The sequence below is a fragment of the Larimichthys crocea genome, chromosome XXIII (genome assembly GCF_000972845.2).
Source record: "Larimichthys crocea isolate SSNF chromosome XXIII, L_crocea_2.0, whole genome shotgun sequence".
Taxonomy (NCBI): domain Eukaryota; kingdom Metazoa; phylum Chordata; class Actinopteri; family Sciaenidae; genus Larimichthys; species Larimichthys crocea.
This window is the reverse complement of record NC_040033.1, coordinates 100,783-115,222: the sequence shown is the minus strand read 5'-3', so window position 1 is coordinate 115,222 and position 14,440 is coordinate 100,783. Positions and strand designations below refer to the sequence as shown.

General features: G+C 45.3%; 1 protein-coding gene across 1 annotated transcript in view; it reads left to right on the top strand.

The window, feature by feature from the left end:
* Positions 1-14,440, top strand: part of LOC104932209 (sodium channel protein type 4 subunit alpha) — a 156,067-nt gene that overhangs the window by 86,479 nt on the left and 55,148 nt on the right. The window contains 6 exon segments of the mRNA XM_027274271.1: positions 253-450; positions 1,096-1,278; positions 1,359-1,616; positions 2,239-2,364; positions 8,219-8,339; positions 10,053-10,291. Of these exon segments, the coding sequence (XP_027130072.1) occupies positions 253-450; positions 1,096-1,278; positions 1,359-1,616; positions 2,239-2,364; positions 8,219-8,339; positions 10,053-10,291 (1,125 nt within the window).

The window sequence follows — 14,440 nt, the reverse complement described above, 5'->3', positions numbered from 1 at the left end:
GCTTTAAAATCCAACAGAGAGAAATCCTTCAAGTGCTCAGAAAAATGAACATTCACATTCATTGACTGGACTTGGTGTTGAGATGTTTGTCTTGGATGGATTTTAGCAGCTGGACAATCAAAGGACAAATAAAAGTAAAGAGCATGGGTTTGAAAAGTGATGGAGGAGCATGTCCTCGCTGTCCCCAGTGGAAATTTCACCTTATTGATGGACATTGTGGGTTTACTTTTGGTCTTTGGTGTGTGCCTGCAGACGCTGCGTTCAGCTGGTAAGACCTACATGGTGTTTTTCGTGGTGGTGATCTTCCTGGGCTCCTTCTACTTGGTCAACCTCATCCTGGCCGTGGTCGCGATGGCGTACGAGGAGCAGAACCAGGCGACCATCGCAGAGGCCTGTCAGAAAGAACGAGAGTTCCAGGTTGCCATGGAGAGACTCAAGAAGGAACAACAGGTAGATGCTTCCTGCTCCTGCATGAAAGGGTCAACATGAGAGTAAAATAAAATAATAGGATGTAAAGCCTGAATCCTGCCGGGCATGGTGCACCGTGTTCTGATCATGGCCCTTCTAGACAATGATTGGGATTCGACCAGAAGCACCAAGAAGTTCTCTGACTTCCTGTTAGCACAGAGTAGATGGAATGGCCAATTTTCAAAATAAAACACCCAGCAGACTTCAGATTTTAAAAACAGACAAAAGGGAAACAATGTAACTGCGTAGTCTACTGCCGCATGGGCATGGACCAAAGGAAAATCTGAGCAAGCATGGCAGCTGCGACATCACAGTGCTGCGAATGGTGGAATCCAGAAGTTCAGTAGAATAATCCTGGGATTACTATGACATGATGATGTTAAACTTGACTGTAGGACAACAACATGAAATAAAGTGAAAGAAAAAACCATCTGCCATGTTCCAGCGTAAAAATGAGTCTGTCCTCTTACCTTCTGTTTTACCTCCTGTTGTGTTCATTCTTATCTTTGTATGAATATGTATGACTGTATGAATATTTATCCTTCATGTCAGTTAGAAATATTTTATTTACCTTCTTTCTTTCACTGGATCTTCATGGAGTTTGTTGTGTTGCATCTCTTCCACCAGGTCACCGCCCAGAAGACTCTCGACTCGGACTCAATCATGTCGCCGGACCTCTCGCCGTTTGGCCTCCCACTGGACAACCTCGAGGAGCGGAGGCGGAGTCAAGCGCTGATAGGAGTGGGCGATGTGGAGGGGAACCTATCAGAGGAAAAGCTGCTGCAGGTAGACATGCTGGACGGGGGAAAGGTAAAAGTAAGAAGAATGTGGATGTGTTGCGTGGTGAAGCATTAGTAACACAGTAACCCGCTTTCTACCTTCCCGTTCAGCCACTCCACCCTCTGCTCGCTCGCTCCTTCTCCACAAGGACTCGGCGAAGCAGTCAGGTCTCCTCCATCTTCAACTTCCGTCTGAGGAGCCGGGGGTCTGAGGGAGAGATGGCTGACGACGAGTACAGCGTGCCAGGGGACGTGGTGGAGGGTGTCGGGAGTCGAACCTACAGCGGCGGGACCTTCAGTGGCATCCTGCCCCACCCGTGGCCCAAACGACGACCAAGCACCTACAGCACGGCCAGCAGGGGCTCCCAGGTGATCAAACAGACTGAGATTAGACTTCAGAGTTCAAGATCAAATACTTTAGACCAGATTAGATGATTCGGATTCTGAGATTGTTGATGGGAGTTAAGATAAGATGAACGGGAGTGGAATTAAACTGTCACATGGATGACTGGATGAAATCAGATATCGTTGCTGTCCAACTGATGATGGATTCATGAGGATTGTGAGCGAAAAGGTTCTAACGACGTGTGGGAGCCTCGACTCTCCTGTTCGTGTCCACTCCAGTTGGTGGACCATCGGTGATAAGGCTGTCCTACATGTTTCCACTGAGCACAATGGACTAATGGACTCCTGATGTCTCGCCCTTACCAGGGTTGCATCAGTTGCTGCTTCGCCAGCTCAGCTTTAGTCTAAATGACTAAATGTAGATTTTGGATTAAAATCAGAATAATCTGGGTTTAGATTTAATGCATGCATCAGTCCAACACGTTGTATGTCCTTGATTTAAAATGTTATTTATCCAAAGTTCTTCTGATGATGGAACAAAACCTCTTTTCATTGGTCAGTGTAACGAGAAAGAAGAAAATGAAAGATGTCACATTGTGTGTGTGTGTGTGTGTGTGTGTGTGTGTGTGTGTGTGTGTGTTTCCAGGTATTTTATCCAACTCTAAACGTCAACGGGAAGCTGTTTGTTGCCATGGACCAGAATGGGGTTTCCCCACCACCGCTGCAGGGGCAGCTGCCTGCCTGTACCATGGAGAAGGTCAAGGAGGAGAGTGTGAGTGCTGTGTCCTATATGTGTGTGTGTGTGTGTGTGTGTGTGTGTGTGTGTGTGTGTGTCACAGTGGAAACAATGGCGGAGCCTGCAGCCATCCAACACTCAGATATGTGAATTATGAATCAGCGCTTTGCATAACTGCGCTCTGATATCATAGGCTAAAGACGCGCACACACACACACACACTCATATCTACCATCTCAGATAACAAAGCTGTGGTATTCCCCCCATCTACACACACACACACACACACACACACACACACACACACACACACACAGCACACATAGTGTCACTGGTATGGCATCATGGCCACACATACCAGGACAGGCACGTTACCGAGGTGTCCTTCCTCTGTGGACACACACCAGGAGCCAGTGTGAGACAGTTTCCAAAAAGATTCACACACAACACAAACCGACTGTTTTTCACCGCGTTCACACACGAATCGTCGCAGAGATGTTCAAACACGGCCCTAAGCATGACAACACTTCATAATACAGCCTGCAGTCATTTCTCTGCATTAATCTGGATAATTCAGGGGAAAAGAGGAATGAATTGTACTCGTGTATTTTTGTAAATGTTTGGTATTTATGGGGTAAAAGGATTGACGTGTAGGAGGTAGAATACAGCCCAGCTAAAAGTCAGTCCCACATTTACTCTTGTCCGGCGGCTTCTTGCTCGCTCACTCTCTCCTTTTCTCTTCTTAGCTTCCTCCGTCAGCGTCCTCTTCACTCTCTTCTCCTCTGCCATTATGTGCATAGAAGCTGCTGAGCCTGTAAACCTCTTCTTCTTCTTCTTCTTCTTCTTCTTCTTCTTCTTCTTCTTCCCGGTGGTCCAAACCCCCTGTGGTACAAACACTAACACTCCGTCCGGTGCTCTGAGCTCACAGAACTAACAAACTGAGCTAACATGAGCTAACAGCAGCTAACAGACTGAGCTAACATGAGCTAACAGCAGCTACAGCTGTCAGCAGTTTACTTCACTGTCCATCATAAACTCTGTAAATCACAGAGAGTTGAGGCGGAGCAGCCGGAGGACATCAGAGGGAAAACCAGAAAACATTTCCTCCATGAAATGTCCGGCGGCTTCTTGCTCGCTTCCTCTTCACTCTCTTCTCCTCTGCCATTATGTCCGTGGAAGCTGCTGACTGCTGGTCCTGAAAAACTCAGAAAAACTCCCCCTGGTGCGGAGGAGGTGAACTGGCACCTCTCCACCTTCCATATTTTTGGTCCATGTGGGACTTGAACCAGCCACCCTCTGGTTCTCAAGCCAAGTCCCTATGGACTGAGCTACTGCCGAAATATCAGAGAGTTGTGGGAAATGCAGTTTTAAAAACAAACAGTCAGGTAGTGCTTTAATTTGGCCTCAGTGTCTTTACCATGGTTATGCCCTTGGAGTTTCTATTGATCAACAAGAAATAAAATCAATAGTCATATCAATATCAATAGATTTATCTGACCGCATTCACAGACACACACACACATGTTTCTATCAGTGTACCAGGCCAAAGGTAGACATTGATAACACACTTTCTGAAAAAAACTCTTCACGTGTTCGATATATATTTAATATATTTTGTGTTACGTCCTTTTAGAAACAAGCAGCAGAGACGATAATCAGATCACACTTATACTGCATGACTCAAACACACACAGAGACAGAGAGAAAACCTGTGTGTGTGTGTGTGTGTGTGTGTGTGTGTGTGTGTGTGTGTGTGTGTGTGTTTTACATTTCCTCTCGGGGCTCTCTGCTGTTTCACAGTAATTCGCTGTGACATGGGAACACACGCTCTTGTTTGTGGCTTCGAGGGCCGGAGGTTCTCCAAAGCTGACCCAGACAGCGGACACACATGTGATTGTGTTAAAGTCTACATCAGGTGTCTGAGTCTTTACCTGCACAGACACAGACAGGTGGAGCAGGCGGAGTATGATTGGCTGCCTGCTCCCCAGTCCTTTAGTTGAAATGGGTTCTCTTGAACCAGCAGCTGTCTGACACGGTGCTGGCTGCTTTTAGATGTTTGTATGTCTTATCTTGAAACCTGGAGAAGAACCTTACGAGGGAACCTGTAGCTGAGAGCCAGACAGCTCCGTGTCCCGAGGGATTCCATTTATTTTAATACTTGTTTACAGTTGTCTTGTTCCCATCAGGCAGCAGGTTAGAGTATCACGAGGACAAACACAGCAGCTCCATGCCTGGAGGTGTTCAGTCACCTCCACCTGCTGACAGCATGCCCCCATACCTACACTGTTATACAAGAAGAAGAAGAAGGATGGAGAAGTAGCTCAATAGTTTAGATGAGGAGAAGTTGTTGTGCTGCAGGACTTTGTTCTGGTTTTATGAGATGTCCTCAATTAATTTCATCTCTGATTTACTGATTTCTGCTCGGCGGGCCGGAGCTGATCCAGCTGACACTGGAAAAGATGGGATACACCCCCGAACCTTCGGGCAACTTACAGTCAACAATTAACCGAGCATGAGTTTGGACTGTGGGAGGAAACAACAGCAGTCAGCCCAGCTCGGCGTCTTTCAGCCTTTTATTTATGTCCGGCGGCTTCTTGCTCGCCATCAACGTCCTCTTCACTCTCTTCTCCTCTGCCATTATGTCCATAGAAGCTGCTGGGCCTGGAAAACTCCCGCTGTGTCCTAACAGACAGAGCTAACATGAGCTAACAGCAGCTACACCTGGCAGAAGTTTACTTCACGTACTTCTCGCGGGTGATCGCAGAGAGAAACCATTCGCCTGATTATATGTGGACGTAGCATCAAAATGAGTCAGAGCTGTTATTTCATGGTAGAAAAGTTACACAATGTTGCTTTAAGCGTACCGCGCTTTCATGCACGCACACATGTATGTTCTTATACACTCACCACAGGCGTCCTCCACAGGACGCGGGACATTTGTTCCGGTGCTCAGCACACCCACCGAGTGCACCTTTTAGCACCATGGACGCCGTGAATGCAGCATTTTCAACGCGGGCTACTTCACAAAGGAGGAAGCCTCCCAGAGCTCTTTAGAAAACACTGACATTTTCTCTGAAGTCACAGCTAAATGTTAGAACGCTGACAGGTCTGTGACGCTGGCCCATGATTCAGAGGCTAGCAACAGTCCTGACACCAACACTGATTGACTGACACGTAGAGACAAACAGAACATGATATAAAACAATAGAATGATGTTGTAACTATTATCTGATGGTGGTAAAACTGAGGCAGTTCGCAGGTAGTGAGTGCTGGAAACTGGGACTTTCTAGTGTTTCACAGGTATTTGTCAGGACTCGGGACACCCAGCTTGAAACTGGGACAATCCCAAACAAACTGGGACATCTGGTCACCGTAACATTAGTGCAGAGCCTGTAACAGACCCAACAAACAACGTGTTGAAGCACCTACAAAGCTCCGATCGAGGCAGCTCAGGGTGAGCGTTCGTTTTGTTCGGCTTCAAGCTTCACGTCCCCACAAATAACTGAATGAAAACTCCTGCACAGTTTTGAAAAGTTGCTTCTTACGTGACCCCGCTGCAGAGTGTGTGTGGGAGCAGCTCTGAGTTCAGCTTTTAGTTTCATGTTTTGACGTGAAGTGTCCGTGAAGAACACAGACCTGCCGTCCTGCTGCTCACACTGATGGAGAGACGAGTGGGAGGAGGAGGGAGGGGAGCACATGTTTAGTTGCTACGGAAATGTTACCATGGCAACCCACAGCAGCTAACGAAAGCTAAATTAGTGCACGCTGGCTGCTGTTGGTGTGTGTTTTCTTGTGTGTGTGTATATATATATATATATATATATATATGTGTGTGTTTCCCTGGTGATTCCCTGCCTGGCACACAGACAGGATGTAGGCGTTGTCGTGGGCGGTGACCTTCAAACCCATGCGTCACGTCTGATTGGATGAACAGTTACCAGGAAGTGTTATGTAACCACACCTGAGCAAATTAGGTTCATCCAGGTTGATGTCTGCGAGAGCTGAGAGCTCCTGAACTCCCCCGGGCCGCTGCTCGGTTCATCTTCATACAGCTGACATACATGAACTTTATTTAAAACTGAGTGAAGGTACCAAAGATTTCAACGAAATTCAAATCATGGCGAGACTTCAGGGAAATAATGTCAGCCATGAAAAACATATTTCAAGTTTCAACGGATATTCTCCAACACATGATCTTTCATCAAATGTTCCAGTCTTAGAGTTTACATCTTCATAAGGATGGACCAGGAAGTGTAACGCTTTACGGCACTAAGTCACACAGCACACTATTTCACTGATTCTGGGTGAAACTGGATCATATTTTATGGAGGAATGTTTTTGGTTTCCCTCTGATGTCCTCCGGGCTGCTCCGCCTCAACTTTCTGTGATTTACAAGAGTTTATGATGGACAGTGAAGTAACTGCTGCAGCTTACCTGTTAGCTCTGTTAGCTCAGTCTGTTAGCTTGCTTAGCTCAGGTTAGTCAGCTCTTTGTATGTTAGCTCAGTCCTGTTGCTCTGTTAGCTCGTTTGTTAGCTGCTGTTAGCTCATGTTACGCTCAGTCTGTTAGCTGCTGGTTAGCTCCTGTTAGCGCGTCTGTTCGTGCTGTTAGTCATTGTTAGCTGCTGTTAGTCTTCAGTTTGTTAGACTGCTGTTAGCTCATGTTAGCTCAGTCTGTTAGTGCTGTTAGCTCAGTCTGTTAGCTGCTGTTAGTTGCTGTTAGCTTCAGTTTGTTAGCTCGTCTGTTAGCTCTAGTTCTTACTGTTAGCTGCTGTTAGCTGCTGTTAGCTCATGTTTTTAGCTCTTGTTAGCTTTCTGTTAGTCGTCTGTTAGCTGCTGGTAGGCATGTTGAGCTCAGTTTGTTAGCTCATGTTAGCTCAGTTTGTTAGCCGGGCTGTGAGCTCAGAGCACCGGACGGAGTGTTAGTGTTTGTACCACAGGGGGTTTGGGGAAGAAGAAAAAGAAGAAGAAAAAGAAGAAGAAGAGGAGGTAACCAGGCTCAGCAGCTTCTATGGACATGATGGCAGAGGAGCAGAGAGTGAAGAGGACGCTGACGGAGGAAGCTAAGAAGAGAAAAGGAGAGAGTGAGCGAGCAAGAAGCCGCCGGACAAGAGTAAATGTGGGACTGACTTTTAGTGGTTGAATGAGTTATGTCTCGTGTTGTTGACCTTTCTCGATGTTTGGCTGTCACATAGCCGTCCATAGAAAACACTGTTGACTGTTGGTCTGATGAAGATCGTGTTCTAAAAGATGTTAAGATGTTGTTTGTGACCTGTGCTCGTCATTCTCTGATGACGGAGCAGCACAGTGAAGGACTCTCGATCCTCCAGCTCCTGCTGCTGGATCTCGATACGTTCTCAGGCCTGATGGGACATATAATCCCTGCAGTGTGTTCTGGGTCTGCCCCATGGGCTCCTCATCACATGCCCGAGCAGTTTTTGGTTGCCGCTCGGTTGACAGCCTGTTGATTATTTAGTTTAATTTAAGCCTTCAGTGTGAGAGGCGAAGACGAGAGGCAGGTAGATTGTTTTGCAGGTTCATCCTCATACAGCTCATCTGACACACACACACACACACACACACACACGCTGAGCAGCGACACACTGATTTCTCAGTCATCACCTGCTTGTCTGTTGTCGTGGTGATAAGAAATGCGCTCACACACACACACACACACACAGAAATCACTGCACCATGTTTGACCCAGTTGACCTGACATAAACCTGCCATGTGATGCGATCACCACGGTAACAGATAAGTGGATGACAGCTCATACTCATGAATGAACAGCACGCCGTGTGTGTGTGTGTGTGTGTGTGTGTGTGTGTGTGTGTGTGTGTGAATTAGAAACACAAACAGATGAAATGTCTCTGCCTCTCTCTCCGTCTCAGGTCCCCACGTCCACGACGGAGCTCAGCACGATGCTGTTACCTCGTCCTTCGTCTGCACAAGGCTCGGAGCGGAGGGGAAGAGCGCTCAGTGCTGCCAGCTACCTCACTGACGCCATGGAAGGTGAGGAGAAGAAGTGCATGTCTCTGATTGGCTGGCAGGTGCGCACACGCCAAAAGAGACAGCAGTTAAAGACGAGGCGAAGATCGCAGTCAGATCTGAAATAAAAAAATAAATAAATGTCTATCAGTCTGCAGATAATTCATAGTGACGGTCGTCCATGCACCAGCTTTAACGGTGCCAAGATGAAAACACATACGAGCCTCACCTGTGTCGACACCACAGCAGCACATTTGACGAGCTTTGTTGAGCTCTGATGATCTGATCTCCACGTTAACTAAGAGGGTTAGACAGATTTCACGCTGAGCTGATTTCTAGGAACATTTCTACCAAACATGAAACCTGTCAACAAAACAATACCTGACGTCTGCTCACATCCTCCATTTATGTGTGTTTGTAACCTCGACTGACTTTGGACCTCAGTGTGTCTTTTGTATGTGTGTGTGTGTGTGTTTGTGTGTGTGTGTGTGTGATTGTGTAACCATGAATTTTGCATCCAAGCAAGTCTGTTAACGCTTCTCTGTGTGTGTGTGTGTGTGTGTGTGTACTTGTGTGACGATTGTGTAACCATGTCTGAGTTTGTGTCTAAATGTGTGTGTGTGTGTGTGTGTGTGTGTGTGTGTGTGTGTGTGTGTGTGTGTGTGTGTGTCGCTGCCCCAGCCAACCTCAGGGGAATACTGGCTTTGTTTGTGCCAGAGAGTTGGAAAAGAGAGAGAGATATAGAACGAAAGAAAGAGAGTGAGTGAGTGTGTGTGTGTGTGTGTGTGTGTGTGTGTGTGTGTTATCCCAGTTACCCTCATTAACCATTAAATCATGTGTGTGTGTGTGTGTGCTTGATATTCATGTATTATGTTTGGGTTCATATCTGTCCAAATCTTCAGTCATGTGTGTTATAAGTGTGTGTGTGTGTGTGTGTGTGTGTGTGTGTGTGTGTGTGGCGAGGTCTGCTGAGTCACTGTCTCTCCCCTCGGCAGTCGCTGCTCTTAGAGAACAGATCATTATACAGGAAAATACAAAAACCCACTGCTGTCCTCCCTCCATCCATCTGTACATCCTTCATTCCCTCCTTCCTCCCTTCCCTCCTTTCCTTCATTCCTTTCGTCATTTATTTTATTTTATTTGTTGTTGTTTTTTTGTATATTTCATTCTTTTATTTGATCTAAAAAGGAGCTCTGTGTTCGTGGCTTTAAGACGGTGACCCCACTTTTCAGGCTCTGAGTCTGTCGCCTTGTTTTCTCGGGTCCTTCTGGTTTTTTATCATCAATTAACAAAATGTGGAATGTCCTTGCCAGAAGTGTGGATCCGGGTCACATGACTTTGTGAGTCTAATGAGTTTAGACTTGACAAAAACAACAACAACAAAAGTCTTGCACTTCAACACCAGTGACTTCCCTTCATATTCATCCCCATATTGTTAGAAACATTCATTTCTCTGTGACGGGATACACTACAGGAACAATGCTGGAAACATTACAGGATGTTATCATTTTATTCATTATTAAGTCTAGAAATCAAAAATAAACAGACAGATTTTCACATTTACATGTATAAATTCAGCTGTCGTCACCAAAAAAAAAAAATTATAACATGCAGACATTCAGCTCAGATCTTTTTTTTTGCTTTACAGAATCCAGATTATTGGATTATTGATTATTGTGCATGTAGTGTACTTGATTCTCTTCTCTCCTCTTGTTTGTTTTGTCCCGGGCCGTGCAGAACTGGAGGAGTCCCATAAGAAGTGTCACCCATGCTGGTACGTCTTCGCCCACCGTTACCTGGTGTGGGAGTGCTGTCCTAACTGGCTGAAGGTGAAGCAGCTGGTGAAGATCATGGTGATGGACCCCTTCCTGGACCTCGCCATAACCATCTGTATCGTCCTCAACACACTCTTTATGGCCATGGAGCACTACCCCATGACCGACGAGTTCAACGGCATGCTGAGCATCGGAAACCTGGTAGGACAGAGGGATGGATGGATGGATGGATGGATGGATGGGTGGATGGATGGATGTTTGGATGGATGGATGTTTGGATGGATGGATGGATGTTTGGATGGATGGATGGATGGATGGATGTTTGAATGGATGGATGTTTGGATGGATCGATAGATGGATGGATGTTTGGATGGATCGATAGATGGATGGATGAATGGATGGATGGATGTTTGGATGGATGTTTGGATGGATGGATGGATGGATGGATGGATGGATGGTTGGATGGATGTTTGGATGGATCGATAGATGGATGGATGTTTGGATGGATGTTTGGATGGATGGATGGATGTTTGGATGGATCGATAGATGGATGGATCGATGGATGGATGTTTGGATGGATGTTTGGATGGATGGATGGATGGATGTTTGGATGGATGGATGGATGGATGGATGGATGGATGGATGGATGTGTTAGGAATATGTATGCTAACGGTTCTTCAAAGCGTCTGGGCTTTGTACTTGTTGTACTCTATATGAACATTCATGGAATGACTCTTGTCCAATCAAATTACTTGGTTGGATAACCTGTTGTATTACATAATCTAAGATGTAGTGACCATGACCCAAATATCCTGTTTCATACACAAATATGTCAAACCAGTTTCATTAATATGGCGTCAAGTTATAGAAGAAGCACTCTTGATCAACACAGCCGTTTCATCGAGGACGTACAACCTTCAAACTGTAGATATTTTATATCTGGTTGTGATTCATATTTCAACATGAGAGTTTTGTGTGTGGTTTGATGTAATTTGCCTTTGAAGGTCTTACAAACGTTTCTTGTAAGAGCAGAGCCCAGAGGAAGAGCCTCCTCACTAGGTGTTCACTCAGCATGTGTGTGCAATAAACAAACTTGAGGCGAGTTTAGGAGGCAGTTACATTTTGTGATGCTTGGGAAACGACCCTCGGACCTTTTAAGACTGCCTCAAACGATTTTGTACAATTTAAAAAACCTTCAGAGAGGAAACACTGATCGCTGTGTGTGTGTTTTTGTTGTTTCTTTGTCTCTGAGCAGAAAAGCGAGGCGAGTTTCAGTATTCGAGCTGACAGAAACGGGTCGTGTAGCTTTAAACCGCCGTGACTAACTCCAGTGTTTGACCCTGCAGGTGTGCTGACGATCTGACAGGAGCTGATAGGTTGATGCAATATGGTAATTGGTTCACCTGAGGTGTGAAAGGCTCATGGACAAAATCACCATGTTGATCACACCTGCACACACACACATACACTTGGACTGGTACCAGCCATGTCAGGTTTCCTCAGCTCAGGCTTCAGGCAGCTGTGTGGGGCAGAGAATAGTAATACAGTTTATAAGTAGAAACAGTGGCTTTGGGTCAGCGGTTCAATCGCTGGGACTGGACCTAAAGGCGGGCCACGGCAGGAGCGTTACCTGGATCAAGATAGATGTTTTCATTAACCCTGTGACGTCCCAGCTTTCATTGCATTAAACCCTTCCAAGGTGTTTTGATGGGGAAATTTTTGTAAAATCTTTAAATTCCCTCTAATACATGCTTGTGTGGCACTATGATTTTTCTCTCTTAGAGCTTGAGCAATACGTGAGTTGCTAAGAAGATTAGAGAAGTCATTACTTCAGAGTCACTATACAAGGAAGTGTCATGTTTTCAATAAAAGCAGATAGGACCCACAGCTTATTCAACTATATACCAGAATTATATAAACAAAGAATATTCAACAAAATGGAAAAGGTGACCACGACGCAATGACAAAAACGTGCAAGACTTTGCACCCATGCAGCCAAGATGCAACAACAACAAGAAGTTTATTAAAGCACCTTTAGCTGTCTCAGCCCTGGATTAAGGCCTCGGTGTGCTTCAGACAAGGTGGCAGTCAGATTGTCGAACAGGATCTGAAACCTCGTTCTTAACAACAAAACTGGGACCTGCATTGAAGGATTTAAGTTCCTGAAGCCAACAACCAGGCTTTCATTCAGCGACTGTCGAGGGTCGTCCCCTTCTATGTTTTCAACACTTTCAGAAATGTTCTGGTGACATCTCGTATGACCTAGGCACTTTAGATTTACACTGAACTTTCTAAAGTGATGACTACTGAATGTCTGGGGCTTCTCAACATTAATGAAAAGAAGTTTCTTGTTGCTTCATCAGCTCATATTTTCCTCGACACTTTGAAAGTCAATCAGCTCTCCTAGAAGCCATAAACGAACCATGGAGAGCTGATGAGTGTAATTAAGTGATAGTCATACTATATGTTCACCTGTTCAAACAACCTGAAACACAACCCTGACAAACAGAACCAGCAGTCATATTATATCCTTCTAATTTGATGATCTGATGTAGCCTTGTACGTCTGCAGCATGAACAGTCCAAACGTCTTCCTCAATTCGTTTTAGAGCAGGTCTCAGATAAAGGCCGAGTCACGTCACCAGGATCCAGTTGCAGTCTGGAGTCGCTAAGTTCTTTAGAAGATAAAGCCTCTAATCTTCACAGATGTTTACGTAGCATTTAGCCAGCCTTTCTGGCGGACAGTGTGTGTGTTATGTAAGGGAGTGTGTCGAGGATCATTTCGGGACATTACCATGCTGACAGAATCAATGTCGGCTAATGCCTTCACTGTTTGTTGTTGTTTGTCGTGTGCTCTTCAGCTTTGCTCTTTGGGTTTCACATATCAATATTTCCATGCGTGTAAAGATCTAAAGGATACATACCATTTAGTGGAGGCTTTTATCCACAGAGCCGCACCGTGCATTAAGTGCACAGCCTCTCCTGGGTGTACTTGACCTTCTGTGTCTCTAATAGTTGAAGCACGCAGTACGGTTTGTTGGCTGGTTCTGGTAGAATTTGTTTTGTTGGAGCTACTGATAGCATTTATGATTAGGTGTGGTGGGTTATTTAGTTTTGCTACACCCTAATCACTGATGTGTCTTTTTCACTGGACACAAAAGCTGCATTAGTGGTTGTAAGGTTAACGAAGATCAAAAATATATATTGATTTAAGACGTGTTATCTCTGTAAGTCAGCTGAACAGCTACAGTCCAGCTCATCCAAACTCGTTGCCATTTTCATGGCTGTTGTTCCATCACCATTCATTCTGGCTCTGTCTGGAAACAGCAGTCGTTGAGTACAAAACCAGACCTGTGTCTTAAAATATCCAGCGTGTGTCTTAAAATATCAGAGTGTGGGCAGTGATTCATAGGTTTGAAAACAGCTTTTGATTTCTGATATATTAAGCTAAAAACCAAAAGTAGTCAACATGTTCCTGAATGTTAGAGGAATTATTACAGTCTAAGTCTGTCCATATAAATACATCTGTTCCCCAAAAAAGAGACATTTGATGGTCACTGAGGTGCCTGTTTGTCTGATTTTGAAAGGATCCCAGACCATACAAGGATTTGCAACAACAGCTACGGTATCTAATATTTTCATAGTATCCCCAAGTCTCCAAGTCTACAAAGCAGGACAGCCCAACAGTATCCTTCAGCATCTCAGGGTAAACCTCTTCCACCTCTGACGTCTTGTCAGTGTGGAGCTTTCTAACTACCCAGTCAGCTTCAACCAGAGTGACTGATGAGACTTCCCAAGTCCTCCGTCTCTCCATCTCTTCTCCACTGAAGATATATCAGTCAGAAGTTCTGAGAACTGCCTGGACAAGACCCTGTCCCCGTCCTTCTCTGTGGCTAACTTCCTCTACGACCATCAATGCTGCAATCCTTCTGACCTCCTGACAGCCATGAAGACCTCCTTCCTTCCTTCCTTCCTTCCTTCCTTCCTTCCTTCCTTCCACTTGCCAGCTTCTTTCACTGCTGATGTCCATCAGCCGGTTCTTAGAAAACAGAAGATCATTGGTCTGTCTTAAGGCAGCAACCCAAACTGCAACTGTCCCATCTCTGACTCCAAATCTTCCATTTCCCCTGAAGGTCTTGAGGACCTTGCAGACCTTTTATAAATGACTTGAAAGTTTCGATAAGAAATATTTACTGCCTCCCATTCTTGTTAGTATATAAATGAAAAATGAGTGTGCTGTAATGAAGTCTCTTTGTGGAGAAAGAGACAGAGAGAGGACGGCAGAGGAGAAACACAACAAAGGTGTGTGTGTTATGTGTGACTCTTGTTAAAGGTGCTCCCTGTGTGATCT